Source organism: Tamandua tetradactyla, chromosome 4, assembly GCF_023851605.1.
Source record: "Tamandua tetradactyla isolate mTamTet1 chromosome 4, mTamTet1.pri, whole genome shotgun sequence".
Classification (NCBI taxonomy): domain Eukaryota; kingdom Metazoa; phylum Chordata; class Mammalia; order Pilosa; family Myrmecophagidae; genus Tamandua; species Tamandua tetradactyla.
This window is the reverse complement of record NC_135330.1, coordinates 106,818,616-106,839,599: the sequence shown is the minus strand read 5'-3', so window position 1 is coordinate 106,839,599 and position 20,984 is coordinate 106,818,616. Positions and strand designations below refer to the sequence as shown.

Here is a 20,984-nt window from a genome sequence, read left to right as displayed (position 1 = left end):
ACTTCTGTGAACATCGTTGTGCAAATATTTGAGTCCCTGCTTTAGATCTTACCTTGAGTAGTAAGATTGCCCAGTTATATAGTAATTATGTATGTCCATGTACAAAAGAATGAAGGTGGGCTTCTACCTCACGCCAAATGCAAAAATCAACTCAAAATGGATCATAGATCTAAACGTAAAAACCGGAACTATAAAACTCCTAGAAGAAAACATAGCGAAGTATCTTCAGGGCCTTGTGTTAGGCAGTAGTTTCTTAAACTTTACACCTTAAAGCACAAGCAACAAAAAAACTCATCAGAATTAAAAACTTTACCGCATCATGAGGACTTTATCATGAAAGTAAAAAGACAACCTACTCAATGGAAGAAAATAATTGGATTTCTGATAAGGATGCCCTAGTTTTTTTTTATTATGAACAACAAATATGCAAACATTCTTGACATACAAACATTCTTAACATGGTTATAATCAGTGGCTCACAATATCATCATATAGTTGTGTATTCATCACCATGATCATTTTCTTGAACATTTGCATCTCTCCAGCAAAAGAAAGAAGAAAAAACTCGTATATACCTTACCCCTCCCTCTTATTGACCACTAATATTTCAATCTACTCAATTTTTTTTAACCTTTGTGCCCCCTATTATTTGTTTATTTCTTATCCATATTTTTTACTCATCTGTCCATACCGTAGGTAAAAGGAACATCAGACACAAGGTTTTCACAATCACACAGTCACACTGCGAAAGCTGTAACATTATACAGTCATCTTCAAGGAACATGGCTACTGGAACACAGCTCTGCAGTTTCAGGTTGCCCTAATTTTTAAGCTTTGAAATATCACAAATAAAAGGGGAGTACATGGAGTTAAGTCTAGGAGACTGTAATCTGTAATAGGAGCATGACCTTTTTTTTAATTTTTCTTGGCATGGGCAGTCTCCGGGAATCGAACCCAGGTCACCAGCATGGCAGGCGAGAATTCTGCCACTGAGCCACCGTTGCACCACCTGGAGCATTACTTTTATTCATCTTCACCGCCGGAGGTTTCATATATTCCACAACAAATGTCTCTCGTTCTTTTATGAAGTTTTTGATCCTGCCTTTTTCTTCCTCCTTCCTGTGGTGTACTAGGTGGGTTGGAGTGGGAGCCAATTCAACCCGTGAATTTGAGACATTTGTGTCATAGAACAGTCTGGTCCAGCGTAGTTATTGTGCTTCAGAGCTGCAGTGTGTGTTTTCTGAGTTAGGAAGGGTGGGGCTCGAGATCAAGATCTCCTCTGTGATACCATAGTTTAAAATGTTAGCTCTGGAATAATATTTATAAATGAAAAACCTTTTCTACACTCCCCTTCTTTTTACAGATTCTTGCTCATGACCAACTGCAGATTTTTTCTAATTAGCATAGCTATTCCTCAACTGTTGTAGATGCAAGTCTGAGAGTAAAAGAAACAGGATGAAATGTCTAAGCCTGATGGGTGAGAAGCTATCTCAGGGGATGATCCAGAGCTTTCGAATTTAGATGAAAATAAAAACTCTTTAACTTTGAGAGAGGCTTTAATTCTTAGTCACAAGTAATTTTGTGTGCCTCAGGCAAGGTATAGACTAACACATTTATCCAGGGGTATTATAAAAATGTGAGTTCTTTTTTCATACTAAGCCATCAAATTCCAGTCTGGGTAAATCCTCTGCATAAAAGCAATGGAAATACTAGTAAAAATTGTCAAAAATAAAACTTTTTCAGACCTCTGTAATTGACCAGAGAATTACAAAAATCCAAGGAACATTTATTCAAGAAAACTGATGAATGTTGGTGAGAACAGCATGGTTTGTGGCATTATAACTTGAACTATTCCCATCTCTTTTTCCTCAGCTCTGGTACCTTTGAAAACCAGCACTCTTGCAGACGTAGTGGCTGTAAAAATCAGCAGCCTTGTAGCCACTGGAGTGGGTAGACTGGGTTGGAGTATCTCAAAAGTCCCATCCCAAGAGCATTGTCTCTATTTGCCCTGATCTGCAACTCCCTGGGAAAAAACCATTTGTGGGCATTGTCATTATTTGACCTGTCTTGGGGTTCAGAGCACACTTTGCAGGAAAATTCCTATCCTCGGGGCATTTTTCAGGAAAAGTAAGTGGCAGTTGTTAAAAATCACAGCTGCTGAGGTGATGGTACCAGTTGGGGCAAATAAGAACATGGCTAGAGTCTTAAAATGAAGGTTTGGGAGGAACGAGATGTTTGTGCGAAGGCCAGGCCCCCAGTCTCATATCTGGGTGACTTTGAGATCCTGGGCAGGTTGTAAGTAAAAGCTAGGGTAGTAGTATAGAGTGCCCGAGTGTTGAAGGTGTGATTCAGCACTTACACACAGGCCCTCAGCACAGGTTGGGAGAAGTTGGTTCGAAGCATTTAAAGAAATCTCTGACCAATTAGTTCACCACCAACTAAAAGAGCAGAGACTTCAGTGGCTGCACACTACAGGGGATACAAACTCTGTCCCCATAGACTAAATAAGCAGTAACAGCCATAGGGTGACAAGAAATAGCACAACAGATGTTGGAGAGTTGGGGGATGGGTGTGAGTTTCAGAATTAGCACATTATATTATGTAAAATGTTGAGAAATTATGAGATACACACAGAAACAGCAAAGTTGGACCCACACACAGGGGGATAAACACTAAATAGAAGCGCTGCTTGAGAAAGCCCAAGTGTTAGACTTTGTCAACGAGACTTTAATCAGCTACTGTAAATATATTCAAAGAACTAAAGGATACCATGTCCAGAGAATGAAAGGAAAATACGACATCTCACCAAAGAGAATTTCAACAGAAAGGTAGATATTTTTAAAGAACCAGATATAAATCCTGGATTTGAGAAGTGCAATAACTAAAATGAGATTCACTCGCAGGTTATCATTATAGTGATTGTATTGGTGAGCTGATGGTTAACTTATATGACAATTATAGCGTTGAGAAGGGGTGAGGAGAAGGTCTGTACCGCATGAACATTTCTTTACACTGTTGAAATTTGTTAGTATTAATACAAACTACATTTGTTAAAATGCTAATTGTAATTCCCAGGGCAACCACCAAGAAAATATTCCCCAAAAAATATAAAGTAAGAAAGATGGCAAGTGGATCAAAATGGTACAATAGAAGATATCTATTTAATCCAACAAAAAGAAGTTATAGATGAATCATGACATGACATTCTTAAGGGAAGCAAAGAGCTAAATGGCAGGTATAATTTCTACCTTATCTGTAATTATATTAAACAAAATGAATTAAACACTTCTATTAAAAGGCAGAGAGCTGAAATGGAGGGAACAGCCACGATCTGACAGAATGCTACCTGCAAGAGGTATACATTAGATTCGAAAGATACAAAGATGCAAATTATTTGAAAGTAAAAAGATGGAAAAGACATGCAGTGCAAACAATAACCAAAAGAGAGCTGGTCAGATGAAATAGAATGTAAGACAAAAAATTCACTGGACACAAAAAGGGTATTTCATGATAACAGGGTCAGTCTTTCAGGCAGATAGAACAGTTATAAGCATATATGCACCCAGTAACAGGCCCCAAAATACTTGAAGCAGACACTGACAGAATTGTAGAGAGAAATGGATAACACAATAATAATAGTTGGGCACTGTAATAACCCACTTTCAATAATGGATGAAACAACTAGACAGAGAACCATCAAGGAAATGGAAGACTTGAACAACAGTATAAGCAAACAAAGCAGGTGAAAAACTCTGTAAGTAACAACAGTAGAACACACATTCCTCTCAAGTGAGCATGGAACGTTCTCCAGGACAGACCATATGCTGAGCCATAAAGCAAGATGCAATACATTTAAAAGGATTAAAATAATACAAAATATGTTCTCCAAAGCAGTGAGATGAAATAAGGCAATAATGGAAGCAAATTTGGGGAATTAAAAAATATCTGGAAATTAAGCAACACATCCTAAATAATCAGTGGGTCAAAGAAAAAGTCAAAAGGGAAATCAGAAAATGCTTGGAGGTGAATGAAACTGAAGACACAACTTACCCAAACATATGTGATGTAGTTAAAATAGTGCTTAAAGGGAAATGTACAGCTGTAAATGCCTATATTAAGACAGAAGAAAGAAACCAAATTAATAAACTAGTTCCACCTTAACACCATGAAAAAAAAAAAACTAAACCCAAAGCAAACAGAAGGGAAGTGATAACTATTACAGCATAAATAAGTGAAATAATATTGAAAAGTAACAAAAATCAGTGAAGCTCTTTTGAAAAGATCAGCAAAATTGACAAAAGCTTTAGCTAGACTGAGCATGAATAAAAGAATAAAAAAAATTTCTAAAATCAGGAATAAAAGGGACATCACTAGTGACCTTATAGAGGCAAAATGGATTATAACAGAATATAGCTGTATGCCAACAAGTTAATTTAGATGAAATGGACAGATTCCTAGAAAGACAAACTACTGACATTGACTCAAAAAGAAATTGAAAATCTGAATAACCTATAGCAAGTAAGAGTATTATTAAATTAGCAATTTTAAAACTTCCCATAAGGAATTTCCAGATAAAGTGAAAGAGAGCTAAATGAATGTAAAAACATCATATGTACATAGATTGGAAGAATTAATATTGTAAATGTGACAACTCTTCACAAATTGATCTACAGATTCAATGCAATCCCTATCAAAATCCCAATTAGTTTTGTTTTGTTTTGGTAAAAATTGGCATACTCATCCTACAGGGTTTGTATGGAAATGCGAAGGATCTAGAATAGCCACAACAGTTTTTACAAAAGAACAAATTGGAGGATTCGTGTTTTCCAATTTCAAAATTTACTCCAAACTACAGGTATCAAGATAATGTAGTTCTGTCATAGGATAGACATCTAGGTCCATGGAAAAGACTCAAGAGTTCAGAAATAACGCCTTACAATTGTAGTCAGTTAGGTGCCAGGACATTAAATGGGTGAAAGAATAGTCCTTTCAACAAATGGTCCTGGGCCATCTGGCTATCTGCATCCAGAGTATGAATTTAGATACCTTTCTACCTTATACCATACATAAAACTTAACTCAAAATGGATCGAAGACCTAAATGTATAAGCTAAAACTATTGAACTCTAGGACTATATCCTCTTGGTCTTGGAAATAGACATTGTTTTTTTTTAAGATGTGATACAGAAATTGCAACAAAAGAAAAGAAACTTAAATTTAACTTATAGTAAATTAAAAACTGTTCTCTGCAAACAATGCCATCAAGAAAGTGAAAGCATAACCCACAAAATGGGAGGAAATATTTGTAAATCGTATATCTGATAAGGAAATGGCATCCAGAATATATAAAGAAATTTTACTACTCAGTAACAAGACCACACAATTTAAAAATGAGCAAAACATTTTTTTTCCAAGGAAAATATTAAAATGACCAATAAGCACATGAAAAGTTGCCCAATATGGTTAGTCATTAAGGACATCCAAATCAGAACTATGACCCACCCCTTATACTCACTTGGATGAATGTAATTAAACAGACAGACAATAACAAGTGTTGACAAGAATATGAAGGAATTAGAACACTCATACACTGTTAGTGGGAATGTAAAATGGTGCAGACTCTTTGGAAAACAGCCTGGTCATCCCTTAAAACGTTAAACGTAGAGTTACCCTATGATTTAGCTATTCTACTCCTAGGAATTACAAAAGAAAAGAAATGAAAATGTATGTCCACAAGGAACTGATTCATAAATGTTTGTAGCAGTCTTATTTGTAATAGTCCCAGAGTGGAAGTAACCCAAATGTCCATCAACTGATGGATGGTAACATGGTATATCCATACAATGGAATATAATTTGGTAATAAAAATGTACTGAAACTTGCTGCAACATATGAACCTTGACAGCATCACATTACGTGAAAGAAGGCAGTCACAAAGACCATATATTGTATGATTCCATTCATATAAAATGTCCAAAAAGAGCAAATCCATGGACAGACCCGTTTTGGTTGTCTGTAATTGGGAGAAGAGGGAAATGAAGAGTCACTGCTAATGAATATGGAGTTTCTTTGTGGGGTAATGAAAATGATGAATTCGCAGCTCTAAATATACTAAAAAACCATTGAATTGTACACTTTAAATGAATGAATTTTATAGTATATGGGTTATATATTAAAGGTTTTTTTAAAAATTAAAAAAAAAGCCAGTGTATATTTTATACTTTCAGTACATCTCATTTTGAATTTGCCACATTTCAAGTGTTCAGTCATCATGCATACCTTAGTATCTTTCACATGTTGAAATTGTTGCCACCTTAATGGGCTCTTGTGCCCAATGTGTGAGAAAATCAATATGTGACACTAGAATTTCGGGAATAGAAAGAACTCATTTGAGAAGTCCACAAACGAGGAGATCAGTGGCAAGCCTCAGATCAGTCTCCCAAACTGCTAAGCTAGTGGGTTTTTATCTGCTAATTTGGGAATTGTCTTAGGGGTAGGGGAAGGAATGGGGTGAGGCCATGTAGATATCACAGGCAGTTTCTAAGGGAGCATGTCCCTTAAGTCATGCTAGAACATGCTTCTACACACATCACATGTTACAAAACTGGTTAAATTCTTCCCAGGGTTGTGATTTTTACTGTTATAATGAAGCATAAGTAACTCTCAGGTCAGGGTTGCAATTACTACACATTCATTGCAGCTAAAGCTAGTTAGAGCTGGTTCTGCTGGGATGGTCCAAAACAGAAACTCATCTTCCAGTGAAAACAAGCTTCTTATGAATATACATAAGGAGGTGGAGGGTCTAAGAAGAAGGAAGTGGAAACTTCTATCAACCAGCGAGGGATGGGGGCTACCCTGGAAAACCGGTTAGCAGGTATCAGCTTCAGTGGAAATTGTTGCAAAGCTAGCAAGGCAAGGGTATCCCCCTCCCCTGCTCCTGGGAGAGGGGTGATTACAAAATGAAAATATTATTGGATCAAATAATATAGTATTAAAATTAATTTTACCTATTTTTTTTAATTGTGACTCCTAAAAGACTTAAATTACATAAGTGGGTCACATTTGTGGCTTTCATTTTACTTACTGAACAGCACAGTCCTGGACCCCAGGCTTCCAGTTTCCAGCTGATCTGGGTTCTATTCCCTTTACTGTGGAGACTGGCTGATTGGGATTTGAGAGCAAAACATAGGAATTGATGGTCTGTAGTGGATGAGAGGTAGGCGAGGGAAGATGAAGGGATGTTTTAGATGTCATCCTGTGGAGGTAGGGGCTTTGTTTTATTCACAACCTAGAATGGCACCTGAACTGGTGACATAGAATTGGTAACAGAAAAAGCTCCAGTAAGAGGGTAATATTTATTATGAAATGGTGGTTTATTTGGTGCCTGACATTTACCAGGTCCTGCCCTGGGTGCGTGGAATGTAGCAAATGAGAAAGCAGTTTTGCAAGTACAGACATGGCCTTTGACCATTATCCAACCTTGAAATGAGTGCACAAGATGTTAAAGCAGGCTGAGGGCAACTAGAGATGGTGAGTTTGAGAGTATGCGTTTATTGTTGCCAGGTCTTTTGCTTTTGCCAGGAAAAATATTTGCCTAATAATTTTTTCGTATTAAGGGAAAATATGTATTTGAAGCCTGCAATTTAAACAAAATCATCTGATTTTCAAATATCAGCACCTAATTCAATTTTTTACAATGCGTGTATCAAACAAAACCATCTGTGGACTGGGTTTAGCCCCAGGAACCAGCTAAAGATTTAGTTGTGAAATAAATGAATAATTCCTTTGACTCCATGGCCATAAAAGCAAAGACCTTAGCCAGTACTAGGCACAGGAAGCCTTACAGACCTCCTTGTCTAGGGTATACCCTCCATCATAGTCTCATAGTTCATGTATTTCTGCTTCACTGTTACATTTTAATGTCATTTTTGCATGTGATTATTTGATTTAATGTCTGTCACTTCCATGAATTGTCCATTAGCTCCAAAAGGGCATGGACTGGGTCAATTTTTGCTAATCAATATTTGATTAATGAATACGTGAATTAGACAGGAGAGAATAGTTTTGAAATACAATCTATATATAGCTAGAGCAAGGCAAAACAACCTGAGTAAAGCATCTCATGTTGAATTCTGTGTTAAAAGAGTCAATCTAACAGCAAGTTGTTTTTCTGCATAATGTGAGAAAAAATGACTCCCTCGACTACAGAATAGACATTTTAGTGTTATCTGTGCTGGTATATCTCAAAGCATTAATTGGAGAACACTGGTATCAGCAACATAACACATTAATGCCAGTATTTATTTGTAGTTAGTAATTCCAGAAATTCTCAGGGTTTGAACTTAACAGCTGCTCTTACTGGGAAAATAGAAATACTAGTTCCCTTGTATAGCTATTATATATATATATTTTAGTTTTTTGAAATTGTAAATGTTGAATTGCTTTAAACTCTGGAGCAATGGGAAAGCTGAAGAACTAGTAAGGATCATTAGAACCAGTTTTCTATTTAAAAAAAAATGAAATAAAAGGAAACAACAGTTCATGTTGAAGTTGAAAGATCTAGTAGTTAAATATGAATAAGTGATGTATTGCTGAAATAGAAAGTGGTCACTTTTTCTGTGTCTTGACATTTAATGAAGATACATGATGCTGGAAAAGTGAGAAACACACAGGGAAAAGAGAGGAAACCACAACTTGTTTTATGTTTTTGGATAAGTTTTTAATAATGCTAAACTTGATCCTTTACATTTTTATCCGGAAATAATTTGCAGAAAGGAAATTCTTAAGAGATTCGTAAAATTGAATCTGTGGTTTCAGTTCTGTAACATTCTCAGTCGGAATCGTAGAGAGAGAGAAGAGATTAGTGGCTGCCAGAGTTCAGGGATAGAGAAGGAAATTGTATCAGTTTTTCCTAATTAAATTTGAAGCTCTGTATTAGGTTACATAAACGTTTATGATGGTTTTGTGCTCTTGATTAATTGATCCTTCTATCATATGCCATGATCTTCTGTATCCCTGATAATATCCTTTGGCATTGTTATATAACCATATCGTCTTATTTTAAATTATTTTTAGTATGATATATCTTCTTTTACTTTTGACGTGCTTGCACCTTTATATTTAATGAAGTATGTTTTTTAGAGGCAGCATACAGTTTTGTCTTTTTAAATCCAACCTGGCAAATTCTGCCTTTTAATTGAGGTAGTTAGACCGTTTACATTTAATGTGATCATTCATGTGGTTAGGTTTGAGTCACTCATCTTGCTCTTTCTTTTCTGTCTCATCCATTCCTTGTATCCTGTTAACTCTCTGCCTTCGTTTGGACTGAGGTTTTTTTGCTTTTTAAAAATTCTATTTCATTTTCTTTGTTGTCCTAGTGACATTTTTCTTTTTTTTTTTTTTTAATTTTGGTGGATGCTTTCGGGCTTATTTTATACTTGTTTAACTTACATTTTTCTTTCAAGTGATATACCACTTTACATATAGTATGATGCGTGCCTTTCAGCTCTTGTATGTCCGAAAAATACCTTCATTTTTTTTCAAAGGTAGTTTTATTGTATTTGGAATTCTAGATCTGTGCTGTTTTCTTTTAGTATTTTAAAAATGTTACGCCACTGTCTTCTGGCTTGCATTGTTCCTGATGAGAAAGCTGCGGTCATCTTTAGCGTTGTTCATCTGTACATAATGTGTCTTCCCATCACCTCCTCCAGCCACCCTGGTGGTTTTTTGTTTTGTTTTGTTTTGTTTTTTTAATGGAGTTGACTTATTTAAAGACTAAGTTACAAATTAAGGTACTCCCATATTGAGTACAGACATGGAATTCCTGAGATATGATTACTCTTGCTTGCTTATTAGAGGGGTAGATGAGGACTTTCTACTTCAATGAGATTTATATTGTGAGTTCTCTCAGATGTTATATCATCAGACCAACTACTAAGGTTTCTGCTACAAAGATGACATATGTGTTCTCTCCTATAGAAATGTCCTTATATTAACTGAAATAGTACTGAAGTGAAGACTAAAAGCACTACTATATTGATTACAAGCATAGTGTTTCTTCAGTGAGTTCTCTGGTGTGTTTGAAGTTTAAAGCTATGGCTGAAATCTTTTCCATATTCAAAACATGTAGTGTTAGTTCTCTAATTCCATCCGAGTCTGAATATTGCATGAAGGCTTTCCCACACTGATGACCTTCATAGGCTTCCTCTCCCATTTGAATATATTCATGTTTAAGCATAGAAAAATTAAGGTGTTCCCATAGAGGTGATATTCTTATGGCTTCTGTCCACTGTGCATTCTACTATGTTGCCTGAGAGCAGAACTATGAGGAAAAGCTGTTCCATATAGATAACATTCTAGGGGTCTCTGGTTTCATTCTTTCATGTGTACTAAGAGAAGAATAATGAATGAAGGTTTTCAACATAAATGACATTCATGGGGTTTCTATCCAGTGTGAGTTCTGTTGTCTGAGAGTAGATCAGTGACAGAAGACTTTCCCCCATGCATGGTATTCAGCAGGGTGTTTCTCTAGTGTGAATTTGCTAATGCTGTCTCAGGGCAGGACAATGACAGAAGGCTTTCCCACATATATTACATTCATAGGATTTCTCTCTGTTGTGTGTTCTCTCATGTTGTCTAAGATAATATTGACTGAAGGTTTCCCCACATAGATGGCATTCATGGGGTTTCATTCCAATGTGAGTTCTTTCATGTTTTTGAAGATTAGAAGATTGGAGGCTTTTCCACATAAATTACATTCACAGGGCTTCTCTCCAGTGCGTGTTCTTTCATGTTGTCTAAGGTCAGAAGATCTAATGGAAGTTTTCCAACACCAGAGGCATTCATATGGGTTATATTCAGTTTCAGTTCCTTTGGTCAGAGGTTTTAATGAAGGCTTTAGCTACTTCTGTGGCATTCATCTAATTTACTCCTAGTTTGAATCTGCTTATGTTGGCGAAAAGATGACTAGTCACTGAGGACTTTTCCTAGTTGTTTTCTTAAATATGGTTTATTTCTCATGGGAATTAATGCGTGTTGAGTCATTGTGGAACTGAGATTGGAATCTTCTTGCAAATGATTACATTGAAAGGAATTCTTATATATATGAACATTCTTAACATGCACATTCTTAACATACAAACATTCTGTGCATGGGGTTCCATCAGTGGCTCACAGTATCATCCCATATTAGTATATTCATCACCATGATCATTTCTTACAACATTTGTATCACTCCAGAAAAAGAAATAGCAACAAAAAAGAAAAAAACTCATACATACCATGCCCCTTACCCCTCCCTCTCGTTGATCACTAGTATTTATTCAATAGATTTTAAACTTTGTTCCCCTTATTTTTTTTCCTATACCCCACCACTCCCTTTCATTGTTCTCTAGTATTTCAATCTAGTCAATTTATTTTAACATTTGTTCCCCCTATTATTTATTTATAATCCATATTTTTTACTCATCTGTCAATATCATAGATAAAAGGAGCATCAGTCACAAGGTTTTCACAATCACATAGTCACATTGCAAACGCTATATCATTATACATTCATCTTCAAGAAACATGACTACTGGAACACAGCTCTACAGTTTCAGGCACTTCCTTCTAGCCTCTCTAATATTCCTTAAACTAAAAAGGGAATATCTATAAAATGTGTAAGAATAACCTCCAGGGTAACCGCTTGGCTCCATTTCAAATCTCTTAACCACTGACACTTTATTTTTGTCTCGTTTCTCTCTTCCCCTTTTCAGTTGATAAGGTTTTCTTAATCCCTTGATGCTGAGTCCCAGCTCATTCTAGGATTTCTGTCCCACGTTGCCAGGGAGGTCTACACCTCAGGGAGTCATGTCCCATGTAGAGAGGGGAAAGGTGGTGAGTTTGCTTGCTGTGTTGGCTGAGAGAGAGTGGCCACATCTGAGCAAAAAAAGAGGTTCTCTGGGGGTGACTCTTAGGCCTAATTTTAAGTGGGCTTAGCCTATCCTTTGCGGGGATAAGTTTCATATGAACAAACCCGAAAATTGAGGGCTTGGCCTATTGATTTGGTTGTCGCCACTGCTTAGGAGAATATCAGGAATTCTCCACATTGGGAAGTTGAATTTTCCCTTTTCTCATCATTCCCCCAAGGGGACTTTGCAAATACTCTTTTATTTGCTGTTCAAATCACTCTGGGATTTATTGGGGCATCACTCTGGACAACCTACACAAACTCATGCCCTATTCAAGGGTCCATGTACTTATGGTGTTCAATTAAACTGCCCATATAAGTTATATTAGGAAATGCACTAGTCAAAATATAAATTTTGTACCAAATAAACCATTTTTGCTTTAGTCTCACACAAAAGTTAAAGTTTTAAAATATGAATGACCATCTATTTTCAATGCCCTGCAATATTGACATTCCTTTGTTCTTCCTCATGCAAAAACATTTTTAAATTTGAACATTTAGTCACTATCATTGTACACTCTAGGCATTCCTAGATTATACCATCTCAGTCTTTATCATCCATCTTTTCTTCTGGTTTCATTTGTGCCCCCAGCCCTCCTCCCTCTATCATTCTCACATTCACCTTCATTCAGTGTACTAACATTATTGTGCTACAATTAGGTAGAATTGTGCTATCCATTTCTGTATTTTTATAGTCAGTCCTATTGTACAATCTGTATCCTTGAAAGGAATTCTTTTGAGAATGAGATATCTGCTGGACACTGGTTTTGGAGAAATCCCATTCTTTCTCCCCACACATCCTCTCTTTGTGCCAATGGGAAAGCACATCTGATTTGCAGACCTGACATCCCACAGAGACCAAATAATTGACATTCTCCGGCATTGCGTCTCTGAACAGCTTTGTCTGGGATGTGTCTAGCAATGCCAGCTCTTCTTGGGTGACATCTACAGCTACATCTGTCACTAACTCCTATGGTTGCATTGTCAATATCTCAGATGACAACTTTCTTCCTTTGGCTTTACACTCACAAAAAGACATGCAGTAGGTGACCAAAGGAGATTTATAGTTCCAGTTGTATCTTATGTCCATCCCAGCCAACTTTCATGTCCCAGGCTGCTGCTTACTTGTGGTCTCATCCTGACTTAAGATTTTCTATCATTGGTTTTGAATTATTGATGATAATGTATATTGGTATAATTTTATTCCTCTTTCTTTGCTTTGAGTTTGTTGACCTTTGATCTGTGGGTTTATTATTTTCATCAAATTTGGAAACATTCCAGCCATACTTATGTTAAATATTTTTTTCTCTTCCCCTCTCTTGTCTCCTTCAGTAACTCCAGTTACACATATATTAGGACGTTCAACTAAGGCACTTTATGTTTCCTAAAAATTATTTTTCCCATGTGTTTTCATCTTTTATAGTTTCTATTACTGTGTCTTTAAATTTACTAATCATTTTTCTGCCATTAATCCTATCCAGTGTAGTTTTCATCTTAGATATTATCGTTTTTATTTAGAAATTCAATTTGAAGTTTTTTTTAATCTCCTATGGCTCTATTTAACTGTTTATACATGTGAAATATTGTCTTTAAATGTCCTTGTCTGCTATTTTTGACATCTATGTCCAGTATCAATACCTTCTCCCAATAAGTGACTTTTTTTCTCATTATGGAGAATTATTTTCCTGCTTCTTTGCATGCCTAGTGATCTTTGATGTTAGGCATTATAAGTGTTACTTTTTTGGTGCTGAGTATTTTTGTATTCTGATACATACCCTTGAACTTTGATCTGGAACACAGTTCAATTACTTAGAAGCAGTTTGTTTTTTAAAAGTAGGTCAGCAGGACCCAGCAGTATTTCATCTAGGGCTAGTTATACCCTGCCATTGAGGCAAGACCCCTTTGAGTACTCCACAGAATGCCCACAAATTATGAAGTTTTCCAGTCTGGCTGGCTGGGAGGAGGTGCAGTTCACATTACGAACTGTCCTCAGGTGATGTCAGAACATGGCCTCAGGTGATGTCAGAACATGGCCTCAGGTGGTGTCATAACATGGCCTCAGGTGATGTCATAACATGGCCTCAGGTGATGTCATAACATGGCCTCAGGTGGTGTCATAACATGGCCTCAGGTGATGTCATAACATGGCCTCAGGTGGTGTCGTAACATGGCCTCAGGTGATGTCATAACATGGCCTCAGGTGGTGTCATAACTTGCATGCAGGACACTGTACAGATCACTAGGGTTTGCTTCCTTTACACTCCTTCCTCTCCTTGTGCTGTCTTGTGAGCTTTAGCCACCATGGTGGTTTCAGGGCTCTCCCTTCTGGCTCCTCGATGCAGGGAGTCGGCCAGGCTTCACCTGGCTCCTCCTTTCTGCACAGGTTCTGGAAACTCTCATAGGACAACCAGAGGCTCACCTCGTTTGTTCCAGCTTGTAGATAGCATTGCTCTGCATGGCTTGATTTCCATTTCTTGAAAACAGTTGCTTCATGTATTCAGCTGGAATTCTTGTTGTTGTTTCAGATGAGAGGGTGTTCTAGTTTGCTAGCTGCAAGAATGAATATACAAGAAATGAATGGCTTTTGAAAAAGAGGAATCCAATAAGTCACTAGTTTACAGTTCTAAGGCCAAGAAAATGTCCCAATTAAAACAAGTCTATAGAAGTGTCCAATCAAAGGCATCCAGGGAAAGATACCTTGGTTCAAGAAGGACAGTGAAGTTCAGGGTTTCTCTCTCAAGTGAGAAGGCACATGGTGAACACAGAGTTTCTCTCTTGGCTGTAAGGGCGCATGGTAAACATAGCATCATCTGCTAGCTTTCTCTCCTGGCTTCCTGTTTCATGAAGCTCCCCAGGAGCCATTTTCCTTCATCTCTAAAGGTCACTAACTAGTGGACTCTCTGCTTCATGGTGCTGCAGCGTCCTCTGCTCTCTGAATCTCCTTACATTCTCCAAAATGTTTCCTCTTTTATAGGATTCCAGTAAACTAATCAAGACCCACCCATATGGATGGAGACACGTCTCCACCTAATCCAGTTTAACAACCGTTCTTGATTGAATCACGTCCCCAAGGAGATGATCTAATTACAGTTTCAAACATGCAGTACTGAATAGGGATTAGAAGAAGTGGCTGCCTTTACAAAATGGGATTAGGATTAAAACATGGCTTTTCTAGGGTACATATATCATTTCCGACCAGCGCAGAGAGAAATTGGGTTCCTGTCAGTCTACCTTAGTTGAAAGTAGACATCTCAAATTTAGTTTGTTTTTTTTTCCTTTACATATTTAATATCATTATTCCTTTAAGAAAAGAATTATATCTTGACCACTTTTGAATAAGCCCCTTTTAAAACATGCTCACTATGTTTAAGTTTATGGAAACCTGAAGTGAGGGCGAAGGGACCTGAGGCCGTAAGAAATAAAAGAGAGTAAAAGCTCTCTTCCCTCCCCCAAAGCTTCCTGTTTGACTCATTTGGCAGAGGTCACCATGCCCCTTATTAATCAGCCCTTTATTCTTTAGAAGAGTGACTCTTTAAATGAGCTCTGTAAATGTGCCACACAAAATATAGGGAAGACACGTTATCAAAAATGTAGTCAAGATCTTACTGCTTTAATCAGCATAATTAAAACTTTCACAGTCATATTATAGAGGAAACATAATGAAGAGAGCTTACCTTACTAGGTATTAAAAAGTATTTTAAAGCTATGGTAGTTAAAGTTTTGTTCCTGATGTCAATATGGATACAAATTAGTAGATCAAATTCTAATTCCATAAATGGACTCATAAATGTATCTTAAATATTTAGCAAAAAGGTGATATTTCATTGATGGGCTATTCAGTAGATGTTGTTGGTAAATTGGTCAACTCAATGGAAAAAAAAATTAAAGTTAGGGCTCCTTCCCAAATCTTATACCCAGGTATATTTCAAGTAGATTAAATATATAATCTAAAAGTATTAGAAAAAAATACAGTCTTGAAGAAGAAAAAGCCTTTTCCAAGTTAAAAAGCAGAGTTGATAAACTTCTTTTATGAAGATTCCTAATAAAGTAGTAAAAAGAAGAGGAGCACCACACTAAAAAAGTGCTCAAAGGACCTGATTAGGTAATCACAGTTAGGGCAGAAAAACCTAAATGACCACTACGCATTTATTTACAAAATGGTCTGCTTCATGGTAATAGTAACAGTAGCCCCAGTAATACTGGCTCCTATTGATTATGTATTCCCGTTCACCTGATTATATTAAGAGCTTTCAACTGATCAGCGAATCCATTGAAAGGCAAGTTTATTATTACCATTTTATAAATATGGCAGCTGAAGCAGAAGACTAAGAAACTTGCCCAAGGTGACAAAACCTTCGGTTGGTTGAGCCAAGATAAAAATCCAGACCAAATGACTCTGCCCTGCTCTTCACCACTCCTCAAAGAAATGACGACTGCCTGGAATCCCACTGCAGGTTACAAAGAAATTAGTCATTTTTTTAATGATCACGCAGCTCATAAGTGATAAAATTGAGTTAAAAGTTTTAGAAAGAAAAATAAATAGAAGAAAGTAAAACACAATAACTTCAGATGAACCACAAGGAAAATGGCTTAATTTTAAAAATTCACCATTTCTTTTCAGAATGTTTGAAAGATGCTCCGAAGAAGATCAAAAGTGGCCTTATGTTTGTAAAATTGGTTAACCCATGTTCAGGTAAGTTTCTTTTTCCTCTTCTTTTCCTGTTTTTTCTTTGCTTTCTTTTCTCTGATGATGATAACTTGAATGTTTTTTAAACATTGTGGATAAAAAACAGATATACTTTTTTTACTTTGTATCTTCATTCTTCCTGAATAGCTTGTAAAGTTACTATGGAATCACAAGATGACAAAAGCAAGCTGAAGATATTACTAATTTTCCTAGACAATTTACTCAACCTAAATATTTTTTATTTCTTCTTATAATTTTAATCCATAGAACTGTTCATCAGAAATGCTGCAAAGTGAAAGAGTAGCAAGTTCAATTTCTTTGTTAAAGTAGATGAATTTTATTTGGCTTTCTCAAGCCGGCTTTTTTTAGAGTAGTTATCCAATATAAGTGTTTATTTACATTCATTTTATGTTATAAAGTAAAATAAACATGAGGTTTTTGTTTTTTTTAAAGCAGGCTTTTACTTGACTTGCCAAGATTTTGAGTAGTTTCATTTTTAGCTGAACTTTCTTATTTTGTTCCATCCAAAACATATTTTTTTCCTTACAAGGGATGGATTTTTATTTTTGTATTCAAAGCATTGTATATTGAAGAACTACATATTTTAATGGAAATAATTTTATCATAACTTTATATATGGTGTATTTTCTGTTTTGTGTTCTAAATCTATTGGTTAGGCAAAATATTTAAAAATGTGATCTAAATAGGCAGTGATATTGTTGATATTTATCTGTGAAATTGTTTTCCTATTAATTTATAAGGTTTTGAATAGACACCTGACACTTAGCAAATTAGGGCATTCTCCTGGTTACTATAGTACTGATAGTAAAAGTAAGTGAAAGCGAGTGGTTAATACCTTCTTGTTGTGTTGTTGTTGTTGGAAAGACATATAATAGAAGCAACTAGAGAGGAAAAAATACCTGACTTCCTTCAGTGTTCTTTTCTTCAAGATAAAATTGAATGTAATTGGTTGGCTATATGCTTGGAACTCATGATTATATGCATAAGACTACATTAACGTGAGAAATAGTTCTTCAAGAAAAGTTTTAGGTAGCAGTAAAGGTTATAAAATATTTAGCCAAAGTACAGGTACAAAAAAAAAAAAAAAAACTCAGCCTTCTTCTAAAATTTCTGTTTTATTGGAATTTCCACAGACAATAGAGGAATAGATGCTTTTATTTTGTTAACTTGAGTGTGGAAAAACAGAGGCAAACATTTGTTGAACATTTACTATATGCCAAATACAGTTTTAAGAACTTTACATGCATCCTGTCTTTTTAATCCTTATAAAAACCCTATGAGCTGGGTGCACCATTGCTCCGATTTTACCACTGTGAATACAGAGGCACAGAAAGCAGATGTGACTTCCCCAAGGGCATGTGGCCAGCATGGTAACGAGATGGGGTCAAATTCAGGCATGTTGGCTCCTGAGGTTGTGCTATGTTCAGAACAGTATTTCATGAATTGGATAGATAATATGTGCACCCCTTACTGCACCCCTGCTGTTTTTAACAAAGAAAGGGGAAAACCCATGAGGCTTTGCCCACTCCTTTCGGCCTGGAGCACATAGGAGCCTTCCCTCGCTCCCTTAGAGCCGATCCGCAGGGTCTGTGGACTTGGACACCATGTAGGGGAGCCGTGAGCTGCCTAGGGACTAGGAACTGATGGCCTGCTCTGTCCATCTGGCTGCATCAGGTTTGGGTAGTTTGGGAATGGAGCCTCTCTCCTGGTCTGACAGGGATCCTCTGAGAGGCTTCATAGCAGTTAAGATAAATAATTTATACTTTTTAATTTATTGGTTTAAGTTCAGTGGGAATTATAGAACTGGAAAACAAGCATCTGTATTTAATAACAAAGCTTTAAGCTTTCCTCAGAGTCGATTTGTATAGAATACATCTATGTATGTTTATGTTCATTTTAGGGACATTCCTCACAACTATTAAACAGGCTTTTGATTCTTTTTGTGTGTGTTTGTGTGTGTGTGTGAAAACTTTCAAATAAAAAAGAGATTTGTCTTAACAGGGGAAGGAGCCATTTACTTGTTCAATATGTGTGTGCGGCAGCTGTTTGAAATAAAGGTTTTCAAGGAAAAACACCACTCTTGGTTTATAAATCAATCAGTTCAGTCAGGTAAGTGACATCATGTATATATCCTCATTAACTCGAAACACGCTCTAGCTTTTCCATCCTCCACGCATGGGGACCGGGCTGTCCGAGTGGTTTTGACTCTGATCGACGTTTTACCCTTCCTGGCGTCAGAACAGGGTTTAATCAAGGAGAAAGAAAGGATCATTTGAGCAAGTTTAGATCAATATCCATGTGCCTTTTAGGAAGGAAATTTTAAACTAGCAACCCTGATTTCTCCACTAAAGCACCAAACATCTTTAGTCAGGAGTTGTTTTACCCCCAGCATGGAGGATACATTGTGTTGACTGTTAGCCACTTTTGAGGATCTTCAAGTTCTTAATATCTATACTGATATCGCTTCTAAAATATACAAGAATATAACAAGGATCTTCTTTTTTTTTTTCATTTGTCATGGAAACTGCTATTCTCTCTCTGTTCTAGTTTGCTAGCTGCTGGAATGCAAAATACCAGAAACAGAACAGCTTTTTAAAAAGGGAGTTTAATAAGTTGCAAGTTAACAATTTTTAGGCCATGGAAATGTCCCAATTAAAGCAAGTCTATAGAAATTAGAGGCATCCAGGGAAAGATTCCTTGATTCAGGAAGGCCAATGAAGTTCAGGGTTTCTCTCTCAAGTGAGAAGGCACATGGTGAACACAGTCAGGGTTTCTGTCTTGGCTGGAAGGGCACATGGTGAACACGGCATCATCTGCTAGCTTTCTCTCCTGGCTTCCTGTTTCATGAAGCTCCCCAGGAGGCATTTTCCTTCTTCATCTCCAAAGGTCAGTGGCTGGTGGACTCTCTGCTTCTCATGGCTATGTCAGTCTGCTCTCTCTGAATCTCCCACATTCTCCAAAATGTTTCCTCTTTTATAGGATTCCAGTAAACTAATCAAGACCTACCCAAATGGGCGGAGACATGTCTTCACCTAATCCAGCTTCACAACCGCTCTTGATTGAGTCACATCTCCAGGGGGGTGATCTAATTAGTTTCAGACCTGCAATACTGAATAGGGATTAGAAGAAGCAGCTGCCTTTACAAAATGGGATTAGGATTAAAACATGGCTTTTCTAGGGAACATACATCCTTTCAAACTGGCACACTCCCCCCGTACTAGTCCTCCCCTCGCCGTCCCAAGTTCTTGCTCTTTTCGTGTCCCCTAATTTGGGAGCATTGCTGACTCAGAGGGAACAAGGATACCAAGAGGACCACATTCTGGGACTATTGAGATATCTTCACATAGAGTCCATCCAAAGTACATAATCAGTGGCTCACAGTATCATCAACATAGTAGTGTATTCATCATCATGATCATTTTTAGAACATTTGCATCACTCCCGAAAAAGAAATAATAAGAAAAAAACTCATACATTCCATACTGCTTACCCTCTTTCTCAGTTGACCACTAGTGTTTCAATCTACTCAATTTTTTTTACCCCTTATTCCACCACCCCCATATTTATTGTTTTTTTACTGATCTGTCCATTCCCTGTTTGTTTATTTGTTTTTTAATTTTCATAGAAATAAGTCATTGGATATTGAAGGCGTCCTACATTCCCTTTGTTCTTTCATCCTGTTCAGAAGGCTTTTTGTTTCTTTCTAAGCACTCTGTTCTCTGTTGGCTGTATATGTGCCCCTTCTTGCTAAGGTAGGAAGGGTACTTTGCTTTTCTTCTAAGCATTCCAGAAGAAGGGTTTAATGCTGGGATAAATTTTATGTGCCTGTGTACATGAGATTGAAGTAGTTTTGTGTTGGCAAAATGCATATGGTAGGCTATTTGCCTGAAAGGCAGCAAGTGTACATACCTTTTGTTGTTGCAGCTAGGCTTATTCGTTTGGCAATAAGTGGGAGTTCCAACTCTAATACAGTACACTTGAAATTGGATTTAGCGAGACTGCCCATGGTAAAATCCAGATTGAAACTGGAAAATAAATGTTGGAAGACAGTGATTGATCCTCTGTCCTGGACTGCTTGAGTGGGTATCTGTTTTTCTCATCATTGTCTTCTTTGAAAATTTACCCATTTTTAAAAGTATCTACCAGAATATTATTTTCAGACCTAGAAACCTTTTCCTAAGTTCTGAATATGAACATAGAGCTTCTGATAAGGTAGTTTTCATAAACCTCTCTTCTGCTTTTTTTTAAAAAAAATAATAAAGCAGTGTCCCAGTATAAAATTATTTCATTAAATTTTTTTACTTATGAAATGAATTCCATAGTGTCT

General features: G+C 36.8%; 1 protein-coding gene across 2 annotated transcripts in view; it reads left to right on the top strand.

The window, feature by feature from the left end:
- RNASEH2B (ribonuclease H2 subunit B) overlaps positions 1-20,984 on the top strand; it is a 64,673-nt gene that overhangs the window by 11,049 nt on the left and 32,640 nt on the right. For both annotated transcript variants that reach the window (XM_077158172.1, XM_077158171.1), the window contains exons 2-3: positions 16,571-16,642; positions 18,659-18,766. In XM_077158172.1, the coding sequence (XP_077014287.1) occupies positions 16,571-16,642; positions 18,659-18,766 (180 nt within the window). The remainder of the gene's footprint in view (positions 1-16,570; positions 16,643-18,658; positions 18,767-20,984) is intronic.